Source organism: Lineus longissimus, chromosome 5 (genome assembly GCF_910592395.1).
Source record: "Lineus longissimus chromosome 5, tnLinLong1.2, whole genome shotgun sequence".
Classification (NCBI taxonomy): domain Eukaryota; kingdom Metazoa; phylum Nemertea; class Pilidiophora; order Heteronemertea; family Lineidae; genus Lineus; species Lineus longissimus.
In genome coordinates this window covers 23,611,727-23,632,620 of record NC_088312.1, presented here as the reverse complement: position 1 = coordinate 23,632,620, position 20,894 = coordinate 23,611,727, and the positions used below count along the sequence as shown (strand labels likewise).

At 46.4% G+C, this 20,894-nt stretch overlaps 1 protein-coding gene across 3 annotated transcripts; it reads left to right on the top strand.

Annotated features, from left to right (window-relative positions):
* The first annotated feature begins 4,474 nt into the window (after positions 1–4,474).
* LOC135487627 (uncharacterized) lies at positions 4,475–18,295 on the top strand. 3 transcript variants are annotated; one of them, XM_064771619.1, is made up of 12 exons: positions 4,475–4,621; positions 4,807–5,002; positions 9,548–9,684; positions 9,911–11,464; positions 11,846–11,994; positions 12,394–12,481; positions 13,041–13,289; positions 13,632–13,746; positions 15,701–15,831; positions 16,064–16,138; positions 16,543–16,713; positions 16,893–18,295. In XM_064771619.1, the coding sequence occupies exons 1-12, from the start codon at positions 4,619–4,621 to the stop codon at positions 17,256–17,258; spliced, it is 3,234 nt and encodes a 1,077-aa protein (XP_064627689.1). In that variant the 5' UTR covers positions 4,475–4,618; the 3' UTR covers positions 17,259–18,295. The 3 variants fall into 3 exon arrangements, with proteins under 3 accessions (XP_064627689.1, XP_064627691.1, XP_064627690.1); XM_064771620.1 differs by lacking the exons at positions 4,475–4,621; positions 4,807–5,002 and adding an exon at positions 8,647–9,197 and having other exon boundaries at positions 16,893–18,294; XM_064771621.1 differs by lacking the exons at positions 16,064–16,138; positions 16,543–16,713; positions 16,893–18,295 and adding an exon at positions 15,945–16,052.
* The last annotated feature ends 2,599 nt before the right edge of the window (positions 18,296–20,894 follow it).

Here is a 20,894-nt window from a genome sequence, read left to right as displayed (position 1 = left end):
ACCTCGCTGTTTGCGTCGGAAATTTTCAGAGATGTATTTTTCATCTCGCTGTTTGCGTCGGAAATTTTCAGAGATGTATTTTTCTGAAACCAGCAAATTGCAGTTCAGTTCAACAACAGGGTAGAAAGGTTTTCATAAAGCAGTGTTTGTGAGTTCAAAGGGCCATGTCCTTAAGAGTGGTTTCACTATCTATGCCACCTTTCATGGTCCGTAGCACACTACCATTTCTTCATCACTATTTTTTGAAAATTTGTCAAACGGATGTTTTAATTTTGAGGAGCTAAAAGATTGGTGTTGAAAGAAAAGCGAGTGGTTTATTATCACTATTCAATTATCACTATTCACTATTTCTGGAGTCAAATGTCCCACCAAAAATAAGCATTTTATACAAATATGGTGGCATGTATAAGAATATAGAACTGTTTAATCGTCTTGTTTCGTTGTTTCAGATGGCGTCATTGATAGGAGACCTCCTCGTGGTGGCGCCGGGGGAAAGTTTTGAGAACTGCAGTGCTCTTCATAGCGGTTGTGAGGCAAAATTCACATTTGTATGGCACTTTCCACATTTGGCTTTGGGGATTATTCTTAATACATATTTGATTGGAGGGGTTGAGATTGTAAATATGCACTGTATAATGTCTCGAAACTTTCTGCAGACATCCTATCTTTATAGAACTAAGCAATTCCAATAAGTGCCTGTGAACAAGCGTCGGCTTGAAGTGGGTGCTATAGAAATGTGGTATGTATATATTGTAGTGCTGATTTTCCCTTTACAGTTTCAGATGCTCCTTGGAGCTTGGGCTAGTGATGCTGTGCTATACGACGCGATGCTCCTGGCTGGCTCACTGCGAGAGAAAGCCAAACCTTTGTTTCAACAGATTTGCTTGCCATTTTACATTTAAAGATGGCATTCAGTTTTGTTGTCACACAGGACTTGGACTAAACCGACTACCTGAGCATGGATCAACTTACACTCCGGAGGCAGTGGACCGGCCTTGTTCTGTCCCCATCAGGAGATCCAATTAGGATGATGCAATGGACTGCCCTGGGATGGCCACTTGACAAACAGAGATAGGACTATTAGTAACCGATCTAAGACCGGTTCATTAACTTGAGACATGACTGCTCCCAGTAAGATATTCATTGAACAGGCCACTACTACTTCTGTCAGTGGTTATGGTATGGTGAATCAGTTTCCCTGTCTGTATCCTAGGTCAATTTGTCAACGATCTTCAATAAAAGAAATCGCATTGATAGTTAAGTGAAATACGAAATACCCAAAAAAGAACCTCTCTATTAAGGACACCCTCGAGACTGACAAGTACAGTCCTTTATAGAGTGCTGTGGTCTGGTTGTGACGAGTCCCGCGGTGGGAAAAGATTCCATTGTCTTTGAATATACAGTCGTGGGACCTCCCTTGGCAGACACCTCTTTATCATGGTGACTGCCTCCCTGATCGAGGCGCACTGTGGGGCAGGCATGTCCCCTCCTGTGGTCTGGTTGTGACGAGTCCCGCGGTGGGAATAGATTCCATTGTTTTTGAATATACAGTCATGGGACCTCCCTTGGCGGACACCTCTTTATCATGGTGACTGCCTCCCTGATCGAGGCGCACTGTGGGGCAGGCATGTCCCCTCCTGTGGTCTGGTTGTGACGAGTCCCGCGGTGGGAATAGATTCCATGTCTTTGAATATACAGTCATGGGACCTCCCTTGGCGGACACCTCTTTATCATGGTGACTGCCTCCCTGATCGAGTCGCACTGTGGGGCAGGCATGTCCCCTCCTGTGGTCTGGTTGTGACGAGTCCCGCGGTGGGAATAGATTCCATTGTCTTTGAATATACAGTCATGGGACCTCCCTTGGCAGACACCTCTTTATCATGGTGACTGCCTCCCTGATCGAGTCGCACTGTGGGGCAGGCATGTCCCCTCCTGTGGTCTGGTTGTGACGAGTCCCGCGGTGGGAATAGATTCCATTGTCTTTGAATATACAGTCGTGGGACCTCCCTTGGCGGACACCTCTTTATCATGGTGACTGCCTCCCTGATCGAGGCACACTGTGGGGCAGGCATGTCCCCTCCTGTGGTCTGGTTGTGACGAGTCCCGCGGTGGGAATAGATTCCATTGTCTTTGAATATACAGTCGTGGGACCTCCCTTGGCGGACACCTCTTTATCATGGTGACTGCCTCCCTGATCGAGGCGCACTGTGGGGCAGGCATGTCCCCTCCTGTGGTCTGGTTGTGACGAGTCCCGCGGTGGGAATAGATTCCATTGTCTTTGAATATACAGTCGTGGGACCTCCCTCGGCAGACACCTCTTTATCATGGTGACTGCCTCCCTGATCGAGGCGCACTGTGGGGCAGGCATGTCCCCTCCTGTGGTCTGGTTGTGACGAGTCCCGCGGTGGGAATAGATTCCATTGTCTTTGAATATACAGTCGTGGGACCTCCCTTGGCAGACACCTCTTTATCATGGTGACTGCCTCCCTGATCGAGTCGCACTGTGGGGCAGGCATGTCCCCTCCTGTGGTCTGGTTGTGACGAGTCCCGCGGTGGGAATAGATTCCATTGTCTTTGAATATACAGTCATGGGACCTCCCTTGGCAGACACCTCTTTATCATGGTGACTGCCTCCCTGATCGAGGCGCACTGTGGGGCAGGCATGTCCCCTCCTGTGGTCTGGTTGTGACGAGTCCCGCGGTGGGAATAGATTCCATTGTCTTTGAATATACAGTCATGGGACCTCCCTTGGCGGACACCTCTTTATCATGGTGACTTCCTCCCTGATCGAGGCGCACTGTGGGGCAGGCATGTCCCCTCCTGTGGTCTGGTTGTGACGAGTCCCGCGGTGGGAATAGATTCCATTGTCTTTGAATATACAGTCATGGGACCTCCCTTGGCAGACACCTCTTTATCATGGTGACTGCCTCCCTGATCGAGGCGCACTGTGGGGCAGGCATGTCCCCTCCTGTGGTCTGGTTGTGACGAGTCCCGCGGTGGGAATAGATTCTATTGTCTTTGAAAAGTCGTGGACACTCCTTGCGTTTTCTCTCGATTCTCGAATGAAACGACTGTCTTTTTTTTTCTTTCGAGAAAGAAACGAATGCCTTTCTTTCATTTATAGGAAGAAACAACTCCCTTTCTTTGCATTTCGTGAAGAAACGAGGTTTTCTCTCATTTCTCGAATGAAACGGCAGCCTTTCTTTGTTTTCGAGGAAGGAACGACATGCTTTCTTTCGTTTATAGGAAGAAACGACTGCTTTTCTTTGCATTTTAGGAAGAAATGAGAGGTTTTGTTTGTGTCACACGTTTGCAGAGCCATACATGTATCTGTTTTACTCAAGTTGTAATAGCTTTACCGAGGCGCATGGTCAGCAGCCATGTCGCTTTGGCTTCATTGTGACAGTCTTTGTATGTCGGACGGCGGAACGGAAATATCTGCTTCTTGAGTCATTTTGTGGCTATCTCATTGTGTCACACGGAGGAGCAGTTATGTCCCTTTTGCTCTGGTTGTGACAGTTTCACCGCGGCGTAACCGGCATGTCCCTCTTACTTTGGTTGGCCGGGACAGTCTCATCGCGGTGCAGCCGGCATGCATGTCTCGTTTGGTCTGGTTGTGACTGTCTCGCCTTGTCTCGGGATGTAACATCTTGAGGCAGGTGTGTTCCTTTTTAATATTGCTCATGTTGTGACAGTCGCACCGTGTCACAAGGTGACGGAACCAGTACAACCACTGGTTGTAACAGGTCGTGACGCAGTGGACCAACCATGCGCCCGTCGTCTGTCTGCCAATAGCGCCGATACTGCCACTCCCGGACCTAAGGAAGCAAGGTTGCTCCATCGGGACACGTTGAGACTCTGTCTTAACCAGACCATAGGGGGATACTACACAGCCAGACTGGATGGGACAGGCGCTGCAGATATACATGTACATCGGAATAGGGGCACAACCACATGTCAACAATTCCTGATTGCAGAGCCTCCCCCCCGAGCTTCTTTATTGCCGGGGCGACATTGCCACACGATATCATCTAAAGGCTGTCTCCTCGTTCAGTGTTGACACTGATCGAATATTTCACTTACACTAAAATATAGCCTCGTTTAAAATTAGTCTGCGGACAAATTTCCCCACACACCTGGTTGTTATTTGGAGACGAGGCCTTTCACGGTCTAAAGGATTCGTTGAATGTAGGCATGAATCATATCATGTTATACATGAAATTATGAAGAGGTCTTTCTCTCGACAGTTGTTCGGACTGCGATAGCCACATGTATAGAAACTTCACACAATGAGAAAACTAGGTTAACTTTTATAAGACTTTCTCATAGTCGCCGAAGAACCGTTGTCGCCAGTTCCAAGCGGGACTATTAATGACAATAAACAAGATTTATCAAGTCGCTTTTACACAAGACGTGTTCGATAAGTCCAGTTTATATCGCATGTACGATATCGACAACAAAAAGAATAAGTACTAAGCGATAATGTGCCCTGCCGGCATGTTGATTGTTGCAACGCAAACCGACTTATTTGAATTAATTTTCATCTTGCTTTCGATAGTTGGTATTGATCCTCTGCAGAAGCGGAGACAATCTCTTTTCAAGACTTTCTGAGTACAGAATGGTAAGCATTATCCTTTCCCGGTATTCTGGTTGTGACTGTCCTAAACTTGGCAATGAGAAGGATGACTGCGGCTTTCTGTCATAGCTGAGGTCGCAATGGGTCCATCTTATATTAAATATCTAAATTATAGAAACCGTTAAAAAGTCTGAGAAAGCCTCCTGCTAATGTATCCATCACATCTTCAGGAGGTAGTAATGGAAGGAGGCCGCCATCCAGGTTCTGATAGCGATGATCAACTCATTGAGTTGGAGGGTGGGAGCAGGGATGATGACCACCTCCTCCTCGAGGAGCCTCCCCACGAACAGCCCAGCAGAACCTGCCCAAAAGAACGCCACATGCTCTGGATTCGCTGGATGTGCAGGCGGCCAAAGACTATGTTTGGTGAGGAACACTTTTCAACCTTACTTTAGCAAAAAAAGGTGCACATCGGTCTGGTTGCATTACATCCGCGGTGTTGTAGATGACTCAGTCTGGTTGCATTACATCCGTGGTGTTGTAGATGACTCAGTCTGGTTGCATTACATCCGCGGTGTTGTAGATGACTCAGTCTGGTTGCATTACATCCGCGGTGTTGTAGATGACTCAGTCTGGTGGCATTACATCCGTGGTGTGGTAGATGACTCAGTCTGGTTGCATTACATCCACGGTGTTGTAGATGACTCAGTCTGGTTGCATTACATCCGTTGTGTGGTAGATGACTCAGTCTGGTTGCATTACATCCGTTGTGTGGTAGATGACTCAGTCTGGTTGCATTACATCCGTTGTGTGGTAGATGACTCAGTCTGGTTGCATTACATCCGTGGTGTGGTAGATGACTCAGTCTGGTTGCATTACATCTGTGGTGTGGTAGATGACTCAGTCTGGTTGCATTACATCCGTTGTGTGGTAGATGACTCAGTCTGGTTGCATTACATCCGTGGTGTAGTAGATGACTCAGTCTGGTTGCATTACATCCGTTGTGTTGTAGATGACTCAGTCTGGTTGCATTACATCCGTGGTGTGGTAGATGACTCAGTCTGGTTGCATCACATCCGTTGTGTGGTAGATGACTCAGTCTGGTTGCATTACATCCGTTGTGTAATAGATGACTCAGTCTGGTTGCATTACATCCGTGGCGTGGTAGATGACTCAGTCTGGTTGCATTACATCCGTGGTGTGGTAGATGACTCAGTCTGGTTGCATTACATCCGTTGTGTTGTAGATGACTCAGTCTGGTTGCATTACATCCGTTGTGTTGTAGATGACTCAGTCTGGTTGCATTACATCCGTGGTGTGGTAGATGACTCAGTCTGGTTGCATCACATCCGTTGTGTGGTAGATGACTCAGTCTGGTTGCATTACATCCGTTGTTAAATAGATGACTCAGTCTGGTTGCATTACATCCGTGGCGTGGTAGATGACTCAGTCTGGTTGCATTACATCCGTGGTGTGGTAGATGACTCAGTCTGGTTGCATTACATCCGTGGTGTGGTAGATGACTCAGTCCGTAACGTACGTTCTTGGAGATCCGGTCCAGTTCTATGTAATCGTTTCTGTAACAACCGGTTGTGAATAGAAACGATGAGTAAAGATTCAGTAGACCTGAACCGGATCGATTAGAACTTAAGTTACGCCTATTGTCCAGACATTGGAGATAGATGATATGATGTACCATGCAAACGCATAACTTACACTGGTCCTCCGGATAGACTCTAGAAAATCATAGCACGCCACAGTGAGATAATTGGTTAACATCCTATTATCTCCCTGTACATTCACATTCATCATTCACAGTAAACATGAGAAAAATGATTTACACTATTTGGGTTAAGATTGTCCTACGGTAACCCTTTCGCTGCCGGCAGAATGCAAAACTTGCTTGTTGTTGGGATAGTTGCGACACAAGTATGCAAAAAAGTGGCATATATTTACGTATTGCCTTGTTGAGGTCTCGATCGGCAATCAACACGACGCCGCCATCTCTGCCAGCTTTTTAAACAGTATCTCATCAGTCTCGCATCTGTTATGGTGTCTCATGCAAGGTGTTCCTCGGCCTTCCTCTGTTTCTTTTCCCTTGTGGATACCAAGTCTTGCCTGGTGATGTTTGAAGTGGGCTTCCTCAAGGTGTTGCCGATACGTCTCCACTTGCCTGTGAGGATCTCCTCCCGGATTGTGGCTTGGTGTGGCTGATACGTCTCCACTTGCCTGTGAGGATCTCCTCCCGGATTGTGGCTTGGTGTGGCCAATACGTCTCCACTTGCCTGTGAGGATCTCCTCCCGGGTTGTGGCTTGGTGTGGCCAATACGTCTCCACTTTCCTGTGAGGATCTCCTCCCAGATTGGGGCTTGGTGTGGCCGATACGTCTCCACTTGCCTGTGAAGATCTCCTCCCGGATTGTGGCTTGGTGTGGCCAATACGTCTCCACTTGCCTGTGAGGATCTCCTCCCGGATTGTGGCTTGGTGTGGCTGATACGTCTCCACTTGCCTGTGAGGATCTCCTCGCGGATTGTGGCTTGGTGTGGCTGATACGTCTCCACTTTCCTGTGAGGATCTCCTCCCAGATTGTGGCTTGGTGTGGCCAATACGTCTCCACTTGCCTGTGAGGATCTCCTCCCGGATTGTGGCTTGGTGTGGCCAATACGTCTCCACTTTCCTGTGAGGATCTCCTCCCGGATTGTGGCTTGGTGTGGCCAATACGTCTCCACTTGCCTGTGAGGATCTCCTCCCAGATTGTGGCTTGGTGTGGCCGATACGTCTCCACTTTCCTGTGAGGATCTCCTCCCGGATTGTGGCTTGGTGTGGCCGATACGTCTCCACTTGCCTGTGAGGATCTCCTCCCGGATTGTGGCTTGGTGTGGCCAATACGTCTCCACTTTCCTGTGAGGATCTCCTCCCGGATTGTGGCTTGGTGTGGCCGATACGTCTCCACTTGCCTGTGAGGATCTCCTCCCGGATTGTGGCTTGGTGTGGCCAATACGTCTCCACTTGCCTGTGAGGATCTCCTCCCGGATTGTGGCTTGGTGTGGCCGATACGTCTCCACTTTCCTGTGAGGATCTCCTCCCGGATTGTGGCTTGGTGTGGCCGATACGTCTCCACTTGCCTGTGAGGATCTCCTCCCGGATTGTGGCTTGGTGTGGCTGATACGTCTCCACTTGCCTGTGAGGATCTCCTCCCGGATTGTGGCTTGGTGTGGCCGATACGTCTCCACTTGCCTGTGAGGATCTCCTCCCGGATTGTGGCTTGGTGTGGCCGATACGTCTCCACTTTCCTGTGAGGATCTCCTCCCGGATTGTGGCTTGGTGTGGCCGATACGTCTCCACTTTCCTGTGAGGATCTCCTCCCGGATTGTGGCTTGGTGTGGCCGATACGTCTCCACTTGCCTGTGAGGATCTCCTCCCGGATTGTGGCTTGGTGTGGCCGATACGTCTCCACTTTCCTGTGAGGATCTCCTCCCGGATTGTGGCTTGGTGTGGCCAATACGTCTCCACTTGCCTGTGAGGATCTCCTCCCGGATTGTGGCTTGGTGTGGCCAATACGTCTCCACTTTCCTGTGAGGATCTCCTCCCGGATTGTGGCTTGGTGTGGCCGATACGTCTCCACTTTCCAGTGAGGATCTCCTCCCGGATTGTGGCTTGGTGTGGCCAATACGTCTCCACTTGCCTGTGAGGATCTCCTCCCGGATTGTGGCTTGGTGTGGCTGATACGTCTCCACTTGCCTGTGAGGATCTCCTCCCGGATTGTGGCTTGGTGTGGCCGATACGTCTCCACTTTCCTGTGAGGATCTCCTCCCGGATTGTGGCTTGGTGTGGCCGATACGTCTCCACTTTCCTGTGAGGATCTCCTCCCGGATTGTGGCTTGGTGTGGCCGATACGTCTCCACTTTCCTGTGAGGATCTCCTCCCGGATTGGGGCTTGTTAAGCTCTCGTTGTCCGAGGTTTGACACATGTTGCTGCCAGTATATGTGGGGATTCTTCGACGACAGTAGTTGACAAAATGTTACGATCTTCTTCATCATCTTTTTTGTCACTTGCCATGTTTCTCAGCCATAGAGTAGGACTGACTTGACCTTTGAAATGAAGATTCAGGTCTCTGTGCGAGTAGAATACAACCTACTCCTTTCATTGTCCTTGCCGATTCTTGCCTGAACCACACTCCTTGTTGATGATGATACTGCCTCAGTAGATGAAGGAGTGAACTTCTTCCAGAGCTCTACCGCCAAGACTATATAATATCAGTGTTTGCAGTAGCCTGCACTGTCTGCAGTGTGGTCTTGCCGCTACCATGTTGGTGGTGATTCCAGGCAGGGTGCTGGCCTGAAAGGAGAAAGGGGGCGAGGTCATCTGCCAAGTCACGGTAGTCTAGCTGTACTCAGAGTGTCCATTTATCCGATTTCTTCTTCCTTATGTGGCACGCTTAATGCTCAAGTTGAGCTCCTGTCTTCACTTCTAAACTCAAAAGTAAGCTGTATGACAAGTATGACGACTCTCAACTTTCTCTCACAAGAAGAATCCCTTAGCAGTCATGGAGCTTCCGTAGTCCGTCTCGATCAACACTATCAAAGGCTTTCTTGTCGTCGACGAAGGTGATGAACAAAGGCGAGTTCTATTCCATGTCTGTTCCACTAAGATGCGGAGGGTGTGCACACGAACAATCCTTAAGCCTGCCTGCTCATCTGGGAGCTACTCATCCGCGGCTTCCTTAAGTCTCTCTGGGGTGATCCCGTCGAGTATCCGTGGCAGTGCAAGGAGCACGATCCCCGATGGTTCTTGCAGTCTCGTAGGTTTCAAACCAAGCATCTTCTTCCAGTCCTTTGTAGCCCATCAGTCTCCCAGATATTCCATGGTACCCCGAACATCATTACTGTTGATGTGTCCAAGTCGGGTTTGAGGGCCACATCCGGGATCTCGGCACATCATGACCACTACCACTATTTTCCTGTTTGCAGCAATAACAGCTTCTCTCCACATGATCGTAGTTATTGTCAGCCTCGTTCTGTACCTGAGCGGATATGACGTCATCCACCTCGTGGTCAAGAGCTTTCCAATTTACGACCTGAATGATGTCATGTACACGAGATTCCTGGTAGGTTCATAATCTGCCAAGATGAAATTCTTTTCAGTCAAGATTTCTCTGTATTTATGTGATCCTGAAACTATTCTCTTTTAAACACACTAATCAATGCTACATTATGTCTTAAATTCAAGATGGTCACCGAAATCCTAAATGGCCGTTTAACTTAATCAGTGTGCCAAGCAGTTGCCCAGAAAGATCATGACGTTGTTCAATAAGGTGCTTGTTCTTTCTACAGGCCTGGACCCAAAAAGATCCAAAGGGAGCGTTCTACATCCGAGTCCAAGATTTGTATCCGAAAAAACGGAGGAGGCGAAGCGTTCATGACAACAACCACCCCGACCATGATATGGATTTCGTCGCACCTTATCATGACAGCAATGTTTACTTCAAAGCTCGACAGTTTTCTCCAGCTCACATGGGAGAATCTCTTGGTCGCTATCACGATTTGATGTTTAGTGACGTTATACATCGACCATATTCACCAGATTCACCATTTGCATTTGATTTATTCGAACCTGATGCCGCCAACTCGTTTGCTGCGCAACATCCGTTTGTCGTAAACCAATCAAATTTAAGATCACGCTCAGCGCATGCTCGGATGAAGCGTTCCGATGTAAACAAATGTGGTAAATGGTGGTGGTTCAGTCAATCGTCTGATCTGATTTACGACACGGATGCTGAAGTTAAAAACATCCTCATTCCCACATATTTAAAAACAATTCAGAAATTTGAGACAGAATTATTGAAAGAGTTTAACGACAAAATGGAGGGGAATAACCGCGTTTGCATTTACCAAAATCCGAGAAAAGCGTCGGTTTTGGATGTCTTTGAGAACGACCTAATCCACATTCGCAAAAATGTGACATCGGATTTCTTCCTGGCGAAATCGGGTAGTATAAACCCTGTGACGATGCTTCCAACGTCTCATATCACAAGATCATACTTTAGAGTGCATACTAATGCGACAACATTCCTTCCACTCGTGTCATGGGGACGCGAATTCTTAAAGCGAGCAGATCAACTAAGCGACAAAATCCTCAAACCAAAAGGAATAACTCTTTCATATTTCAACTTTAATCTCTACACGGATACGATCTTTAAAACAATCTTAGGAAGTGATCTCTACCTCTTCTGTGGCAGTGTTCTGTTTATTTTCGCTTTCATGTGGCTTCAAACCGGTTCGTTCTGGATAACATTCTTTGGCATCTCCAGCATCCTGACCAGCATCCTCGCCGCCAACCTCGTCTACAACTGCGTCATCGGCTTCAAATACCTCGGCATCTTCAACCTGCTGTCATTGTTTGTTGTCCTTGGAATTGGAGCAGACGACATCTTCATCTTTGTTGACACTTGGAAATGGCTTGATGGAAAATGCGACCAACAGGAAGAAAGAATCTCAATGTGCTTCAAGAAAGCAGGCGTGGCAATGTTTAGTACGTCACTCACAACAATGGTGGCGTTCTTCGTGAGTTCCTTCTCCTCGTTACTCACTCTTTGCTCATTCGGGACATTATCTGGTCTAGTTGTACTCATTAATTACATATCTGTGATGACCTTCTTCCCAACTGTGATTCTAGCCCATGAAAACATATTCGGCAAATCGAGATTGGCTTTAAGAAGAGACTGCACGAAAGGGATTCATAAATACATTTTGAAGTTTTTTGGCGGGATGTATTTTGACGTGATTACGCACAGATATGGGAGGTTCGTGATTATAGCAGCGTTTGTGATCTTCACAGGAGGGATGAGCCTGTCTTTGGCTGATTTGAGAGTTGAAGACTCTGCAACGGTAAGCATCCATGAAAGGATAGTCGATGGGCTGACCAACCATTTCGCCCATATCCTTGTCCTTCGGCCTGCGTCATTTCGAGTTTAAGCTGCGGTTGACAGAGTGCTGCAAGCGATGGACCTGCGATATGGATGAAATCCAATGAAAAAGTCAGATCGGCAGATGATCGGCCATCGGACCATCGAGGATTTTAGTCTTACTGGTGAAGGATGAATTACTCTTACCATATTTGATGACGAATCGCTACACAACGATTAAAATATTTGAAAACCTTTATCAATGACTAGGACCTTGCCGTCTAAGATCGCTTCACACCAGCACGAATACTATATACTCCTCCGATCACATCACATTAATATGTCAATCGTTGACATTTTCCAGAGTCAGATTTTACGATCCAACAGCCCGTTTGAACAGGGACGACTGAAGGCGTCGAAGGAGTTCAAACAGAACGCGTACGACCTCAAGATGAAGGTGTTCCTTGTTTGGGGTTTCAAACCTCGCGACATGTCCTCATGCAACAAGTTAAGGTAGGCTGATAATCGCAAACGAGCTACAAAATCCTGGGCTACTCCTGGCGACAATAGCTAAACAATTGCGCTACTAACTGTTGACATCTCTCGCTGGTTAGTGCATTTCCTTTAGGCAGTCGCCAATAATCCTTTTATCGTCGCTCGTATGCGGCAGCAGGAAAAGAAGAGGATCCTTTCGGTCACACAATGTCGAAGGAAGTTGTAGCAACTGTTATTATCAAAGTACGAACTTCACATGTTGGAGGAGATTTTCTATACGATTTTGGATGTAAGAACTTTAGCGTCGATGTCCTATGACAGGCGTTCGAGGTTCGTTTGTTCCTGTGTCGCGTTTGACATCAGTTCAGTAAGAGAGGGTTGGTATTTTATGAAATCTTGCAATTCCTTGTCGTTTAGATATGACTACCTAAAGCCTTGTCCCGGGGAGGAGGCGATGGACGACCAATTCTTGCTCGAGTCTCCTCGAAACCAGATGGCTCTTCTCGTAAGTGGATTCCATGTGACATTTCTAGGACGACTTTGGGATCAATTATTGGTAGAGTTGTTGTCTATCCTCTTGCAACTCTCTCAGTTAGGAGAGTCCTATTACATGCCACATGACAGAGTCCTAGGACTGTTCAATGACCATGGCAGTCTAGTCACAACCGTTTCAGTCATGATGCGTATTGTTCCTGCGCCTTTTCAATGATTGAGACAGTTGGACTAGTAGACGTAATCCAGATACTTTTAGAACTGAGGCCAATGATATGTAGTTATCGAGGGTCGTCTGCATGCAGGGGTCACTTTCCTTGCCGAACATGAGTACAATCCAACTGTGGTGATGTGATTATGGCACTTGTGGCAAAAGCATGTTTCCTCGTCGTATTGATTTGGGAAAACATTGGGAAATGCTGTTGTCTTTTCAGAGTTTAACCTTGCATCTTTTCATTAACTAGGTGGAATTCACTCCATCAACACGTGTCTGCTGCTAAACATCATCGTTGTTCCTCAGTCCCACTGGCTAACAGAACTCGACAAGTCCTACGTAATGTTTTATTTTCCAGGACGTGTGCCGATCGTTGAGCAATGCCAATTCCTCCATGATCGACGAACTTGGTTTGAGTGAAAATCGTTCGACGAGGGTTTATTGTATGATGGAGGCCTTCGACATGTATCTGCGCGGTCTGTCGAATAAATTCATGATCAACCTCACCCTGCCTCTAACGAAGGAGAGGTTACAGTCCTTCCTGCCATTGGTGAAGTTGGCTGGAGGGCTGGATATTGACATTGACAAGGTCACAACACCATTTCAGGTAAGGCCAGTATGCCAAAGGTGGCTGCGAATAAGATGATATAATAGGATCATTTATTTTTTGAAAGCTCAGATTTGATCTCAATGAGATGTTCATCTGTTGCTCGTTTTCAGCGAGTAGGACCATTCATCTCAGGCCGTGCGCCCTCAATACTGATCCGATGATGATGTAGTTAGTTGTGCCGTCTGAACACAGCAACCTTAATCAAATTGCAAAGGTTCAATCTGTGCCAGGTAAACGTGCTGTGCCAGGTAAACGTACGCACTTTCCAGGGCGGCGACGGTGTTCATGTATATATCTTCGCCTCGATGAAGCTGAAGCTCTTATCACTTGCTTTTTCAGACAATGCTCTGGATTTTTGTGGAGAAGACTGCTTACGGTAGGAAGCTGAAGCAACTTGCGGGCTTCAAGAATCTTACAGACAAGGAGTTGAATGAGACCATCGGCTCATACAACGGTGCGTCATTCAAGTCACGGTTGACATTATTACTCAATGCCTTGTCGATACCTAGCAGCATAATAGGCCATCAACAAATAAAGCTCCGCCAACTTTTCGATTCCTCTCCAACTGTATACCATCAGTTTCGCATCTGCTTTGCTGTCTCACTGCCAGGTGTTCCTCGACCAGCCTTCCTCTGTTTCTTTTCCAGGTCCTAGTCTTGCCTGGTGATGCTTCCTCAAGGTGTGGTCGATACATCTCCCCTCGCGTGTGAGGATCTTCTCCGTTGGGCTTGCTGAGCTCTCTCCCACTGTCATTGGTTCGACACATGCTGCAGCCAGGATGGAGGATTCTTCGCAGACAGTTGTTGACAACTGTTTGGATCTTCTTTATCATCTTCTTTGTCACTTGCCATGATTCTGATCGAGATTCGGTTCTTGGGGTGAGTGGAATACTCCCTTGAGGTCTAAACCTTCGCCAGCATTTGGAACATTGGTCATGAGTGTCGATTCTTGCAATGACGTTGTAATCGGAATCTCTACTCGCCCTTCTTGTCGATGACTCTGCCCAAGTAGATGAAGAAGTTGACTTCCTCCAGCTCTTCTACCAATTGTGGCAGTGTGTCAAGTAGCATTTCATTGTGGCAGTGTGTCTGGTAGTATTTCCCTGTCAACAGTTTGACCTGGCCGTCATCCATGAATCTTTAGCCCTGTTGGAGATGATTCCTGTTCTAGAATGTTGGTCCTGTCCTGCATCTGTCTCTGCCTGTGAGAACGGAGGGCGAGGTCATCTGCCTAGTCATGGTCGTCTAGCTGTACCCTTGCAGGTGTCCATTGCATCCCTGTTATTCCTCTTTCTGTGGTACACTCCATCCAGTCGATCACAATTAGAAAAAAGAATGGGGACAGTAAGCCGCCTTGGCGGACACCTGTTTTGACTTCGAAGCCCTCAGTAAGCTGTCCGTCATGTATGACTCTGCATAAATTTCTCTCGTAGGTTTTCTTGATGAGGTTGATCCATGGTGGTTTAGGCGCTTTCATAGCACGTCTCGGTCAACACTATCAAAGGCCTTCTCTTCGTCGATGAAGGCGATGAAAAAGGCAAGTTCCATTCGATGGACTGTTCCACTATGATGCGGATCTGCTCTGCAGCGATCTGGTTCACAACAAGATCTGTTCGGAAGGCTAACTGCTCGCCTCGGAGCTTCTAATCGACGGCCTTCTTGAGTCTCTCTTGGATGATCCGTTTAGTATCTTCCCTAGCAGTGAAAGGAGTTTGATCTCCCAACCCTTACTCTTACTGCCTCCCACTCTGCTTCTGACAGGTCCACTCTGCTTCTGACAGGTCATCTTGAACGTGTCTCTCAATGCTGGTCTCGGAGTCCATGTATTGCGTGTTTTGAGGCTTCTGATCTTAACCGATCTTCCAATTTTCAATTCAATTTAACTTTTGCTGCAGATTGGTCCGAGGCTACGTCGGCTCCTCTCCTCACTCTTACACCCAGAAGTGACCTTCGGAATCTCTTTCTAATGCAGATATGCTCAATATGGTTCTCTTTCCTCTGGTCTCTGGTTACCCCCAAGTTGCCTTGTCTATTCTTGTGGGACTATCGTACCGACGATTATCAGGTTGTTCATTTGGCATAAATCGACATTATATTTAAGGATATTTGCTACACTAAGTTAGAATGTGGGACGAGTGACATGTCTCAGAATCTTCACTATTATTTTCCAACTTCTGTCCACCCGGGACTATGACAGAGCGGGCAGAGATGGTCACAGAATGATGTTGAAGTTTAACTTGAACACGATCGTGCCTGCTTCTGGGATTGATGATACTCAACGAGAGTGGAGCCTGAGTCATTTATGTAAAGGGAATAGGTAGGGATGGGAAGCGGTTTGAGGGTTGCAGCCAAGTGCAACAGGCTTTGGCACTATGGAAATCTCATCATTTGTATGTCTTCCTTTTTCAGGGGAACCATTGTATAACCGTCACCTCCGCTATATGGGCATGGTGGTACCGACCTCCAAATCCATCATGGCCATTGGTATAGATGAGGGAATCAAGCTCATGAACAACTGGGAAACCTACATGGACAATAAGGTAAATAGAAATAACTTCTCAGATTGATACTATCCGGCTGACTTATTGTGAATCATTTCTTTCACATGACCCTTTTGTCATAATGCTAATGGTATCAGTGTGTGTGTTTTCAGCGCAACCAGAGACTGGTTCTGAACAAGAGGCAGACAGCAAAGTGTCAGTTCAGCTTTAAGGCAGGCTCTTAATCTCAGATCAAGATGATCTGCTATGGATACAACTGATCTCGTTTCAGGTGTCCACCTTGCCCGAGGGCCTGAAAGGAGGCTTCCAAGTGGCCGAGAATTGGTTCTTATTAAACCTGAAAAGGGTAAGCGTATACGACCAAGGCCTCGGTACCCGTGATGAAAGTCGGCCTCCTCAAGGGCTGATGTGAATATGTATCCGAATGCCCAGTCAGCCAGTGAGAAGAATCGGACGTATCTGTCCGAATGCAATTTTCATCCTCCTCGCTGAGCTTTTTTCATTCCCTAAAATTGAAAGAAAACGGCACTTGAGCATATTTTTTGTAGTTGCACTGTCAGATGATAAGTAATGCTGGGTCTGGGTGAAAAACATACATATGGATGAAGTAGAGCCGCCACTTTCACTTTCCCTCGGTAGGCCTTCTCCTTGACATCACCAAGAAGGCTCAGGCCTGCGGCTTCTTTAGACTTCTAATGTTGTTCACGCTGGTGTTATGGAGACTTTACTTGTGATTCCTGTAAATTGCAGCGACTAGTGCTGAATGCAGTGACGGGTGTTGGCGTATCGCTGGCCCTGGCGTTCACCCTCCTGCTGGTGACCACCAGAAACATCATCCTGGCTGTGATATCTCTCATCACGCTGAGTGGCAATGTGGTGTGTGTGATCGGTCTCATGCCGCTGATGGACTGGGAGCTCGGGGTGAGTATGACTAGAGTCGCCCTCTGACTATGAACCCGATTCTCACTAGGTTTTTGACACAAATACATAAGGTTCTCTTTCTTCAACGCAGTTCTATGAACAAGTAAGTGATGAGCTCTTAGTTATTTAGCCGAAGTGTAACGAGCGTTACATGTTCATTCGCCTCATCTTTATTTCAGCCCCTAGTCGCCCTCAACATGTGTTTCGTGGCCGGGCTAGCCGTCGACTACATCGTACACGTGATCGAAGGCTTCCAGCTCTCCGACTACCATACCCGCCATGATCGGATACAAGAGTGTTTACGTCATGTGGGAATCTCCGTCATTTCCGGTGCCATCACTACCCTGGGCTCCTCATTCTTCATGCTGTTTGCGCAGATCAACTTCTTCATGCAGTTTGGAACGTTTATCTTTTGCACTATCGGCATCGCATTGTTATTTTCGTTATTTTTCTTGCCGGCGTTGCTGAGTGTGATAGGTCCCTCTGGAAATCAGGGGTCACTCATGGCCTGGTGCAGGCGGAGAAGGGAAGTACTGGCGAGATAATACATTAGTTTATAGCATAAAGTCCGGGAACCCGTTGTGACAGTTTTAAAAGTCATATGATAGAATGTCCCAGGGACAAAGGATTGTACTATGTTCTTTGATTCTTTGAAATGCATGCCAGCAGGACAGGTGGCCGTCTCATAGCACTGAACGCAGGAACAAATCTGAAACTTCCGCCCCACCCGTGGGTTTTGCTTGCGACACATCATGAGCACATTGAACTGCTGAACCGTGCTGAATATGTACCGGCTACCGCTCTCTCGATTCCAATTGTACTTCGGTAGCTCAGTGGTCTTGGGCGATGAACCAATTGTTTTTTCTTCTTGCGCTGGTTCGAATGCCACCGAATCCGTGATAAATAAAATTTATCACGCTGTGATAAATATAGTTCTTTCCGCATCCGCTAGAGGGCTGAGATAACTAATAACTGTTTAGTGGCATCGTGGGAGAAATAAAATAAATAAATTAAAACGCCCTGTCATGCCAAAATACTGCCTTGAATGGTCTGACGTGAAGATTCACTGCCACCACAAAATAGTACCAACCCCAAACCAATAAAGGAGTAAGTCACTAGGGCATGGGCCGTATCACCAGTCGGCAACCAAAACGCTGACCGTCAGCATCGGCATCGGCACTGGCAGCCGAAACATACAACGTCATCCAGCCAAGAGGAATCGTAGATTGCCCGAGCGTTTCCGATACATACCGAATGAAACCTGTCTGGTGTCGATGCCGGTGATGCCGATGCTGTTCATATGTCGTCATCCGTCAAGGGGGTTGCCTGATTGTTTCCGATCATTACCGAATTGAATCATCTCCGATGTGATACGTGGCGGTACCGGTGATGCCGACGCTGTTTCATGCCGTCCATCCCCAAAGAGAATCGGATATTTCCCGAACTTAATGCAGGGCCGTGTTTACTACCTGTGAGATATTTCTGACCCCGTAAAATCTAGAAAAGGAGTTCCCGAGCTAGCAAGAACATGTCGGCCACGACCACGTGCCGATACTGGCAGCCGATATCGGCCCAATGTCGTTCGGTTCATCGGCGCGATATTGGACCGATATTGGCCAAGTTGTGCCAAGAATAGGATGGGCCTGGAGAATATAGGGCCGCTCTGGAATTTGGTCTAACATTCTTTCATTTAGATGATCTGATTAGGTTACCCTTTCTTTCTTCTCCGCAAGTCTCTCAGTGAGACCCAGGGAGATGGTGGGAGATGGTTGGGCATGGTGAAGGGTAACCCTCCCCAGGGTAGTCAAAAAGCCCACAGTCGTCTACACTGCCTATGTGAAGTGGCTTGAAGTCTTCAAAGAGCTCAGTGAGACCATGGGAGATGGTGGGAGATGGTGGGGCATGGTGAAGGGTAACCCTCCCCAGGGTAGTCAAAAAGCCCACAGTCGTCTACACTGCCTATGTGAAGTGGCTTGTAGTCTTCCAACAGTCCTCCATGGATGACTATCGCCAGTCGCCATAACCTAATCTCTATGTCAGCTGGTCGCAGTCGAATTTATCTTTTATAGGGCCGTCAAGATGATAGACATTCCACTTTTTTGTCGCATCAACCGTCCTGGTCTTAGCCAATTGATCAGCACATAAGAAACGTTAAAAACGTAGGGATGGGTTGTTCAAAACGGACGTTAGTTTAACAAAGTCGTCCAGTCTTAACGTGAAACATTTTGTTTGGATTAACTGAAAGAACTAACTTCTTTGAAAATACATGGATTTTTCATGGATATTTATTTATATGCGTATACATATATACATAACGTCCTGATTCATCATTTCAAACACTCATGTATGCACAGTTTACAATCTGTCGTCTACAACAACAAGGTCCCCAATCATACGACTATTTTGTTAGATGAGTCCAGCGCTATGACTTACACTTTCAAAGAGGGATAGATGAGTACAGCGCTATGACTTACACTTTCAAAGGGGGATAGATGAGTACAGCGCTATGACTTACACTTTCAAAGGGGGATAGATGAGTACAGCGCTATGACTTACACTTTCAAAGGGGGATAGATGAGTACAGCGCTATGACTTACACTTTCAAAGGGGGATAGATGAGTACAGCGCTATGACTTACACTTTCAAAGGGGGATAGTTGAGTACAGCGCTATGACTTACACTTTCAAAGGGGGATAGCTGAGTACAGCGCTATGACTTACACTTTCAAAGTGGGATAGATGAGTACAGCGCTATGACTTACACTTTCAAAGGGGGATAGATGAGTACAGCGCTATGACTTACACTTTCAAAGGGGGATAGATGAGTACAGCGCTATGACTTACACTTTCAAAGGGGGATAGATGAGTACAGCGCTATGACTTACACTTTCAAAGGGGGATAGATGAGTACAGCGCTATGACTTACACTTTCAAAGGGGGATAGATGAGTACAGCGCTATGACTTACACTTTCAAAGGGGGATAGATGAGTACAGCGCTATGACTTACACTTTCAAAGGGGGATAGATGAGTACAGCGCTATGACTTACACTTTCAAAGGGGGATAGATGAGTACAGCGCTATGACTTACACTTTCAAAGGGGGATAGATGAGTACAGCGCTATGACTTATACTCGGAAGAGAGGTTGTATGCACAGCTCGGGGCTTGCCACACTTAAGAATCTCACTTTGTTGTTAAAGTATTTATTTCACCCTTTTTATCAAAATGACATTTTCAGGTGTGAGCAAGTTACATTACAAACAGGTAATTCAACATTCGTTGTTTGTATGGTATGAACAAAAATGTTATATTATTATTTGATTTTTTTTGAATAAGGAACAAAAACACTATGTACACTTGATAGCACATGAAGAATATAAATATATACAACGATTGACAGCTCTGTGACGTATTTACTAGATTTAAGATGATTTGATTACATGTTTGTACAGTTAAAAAGCCTGAATGGATTAAATAGTACATTACCAAGCAACTGAAAATACTACTAAGACTTTAGAATTGGTGCCTCAAATGAACTCTAGACTCTTATAAAATGAGCAGGTAACTACTTGGATCTCAACAGTTCTCACCGGTTCTCAAATGCTAAGAAGAATCTTACTTAACCAACAAGAATCTTACCAAAAACCCAGTTTATATACATTCCCAACAGTGTAAGAACACAATAATTTCAATAGAAAAGGAGGTGAACATCCCAACTAGTCCTAGCCCAAAATATAGTTCTGTTACATTAATTCAGATTACTACACAGTCACATCAAAACAAGACCCAGGCACCGAATCTAGGAAATAAAGGTACAGGAAAAAAAGGTACAGGAAATAAAAGTACCGGAAATATTAGTAGAGGAAATAAAAGTAACGGAAATAAAGGTAACGGAAAAGTAGGTACTGGAAAAATAGGTACACAAAATGGCATAAATAGGTAAAAAAGGCACACAATTTTTTTGGGGAATATTGTTTGAATTCTCTCTTTTTCTATTCATAACTTTAACTTTATTTGTTGCATAGGCATTGCATAGGCCTTAGAAATAGGTATATCAAATTTCGAGTATACCGTTATGGTTTTCAATAGTGAAAACACGGCTATCAAGATCATGATGATTGTAAAGATTCTAGGACAATTCCCTCGGCAAAAGGGTTAACTGATAACTTCAAATTCAAATTC

Excerpts from the sequence above, each read along its gene's own strand:
- LOC135487627 (XM_064771619.1), top strand. Across the intron at positions 11,465-11,845 it reads GAGTTGAAGACTCTGCAACG|AGTCAGATTTTACGATCCAA; the intron begins GTAAGCATCCAT and ends GACATTTTCCAG. Across the intron at positions 13,747-15,700 it reads GACCATCGGCTCATACAACG|GGGAACCATTGTATAACCGT; the intron begins GTGCGTCATTCA and ends TTCCTTTTTCAG.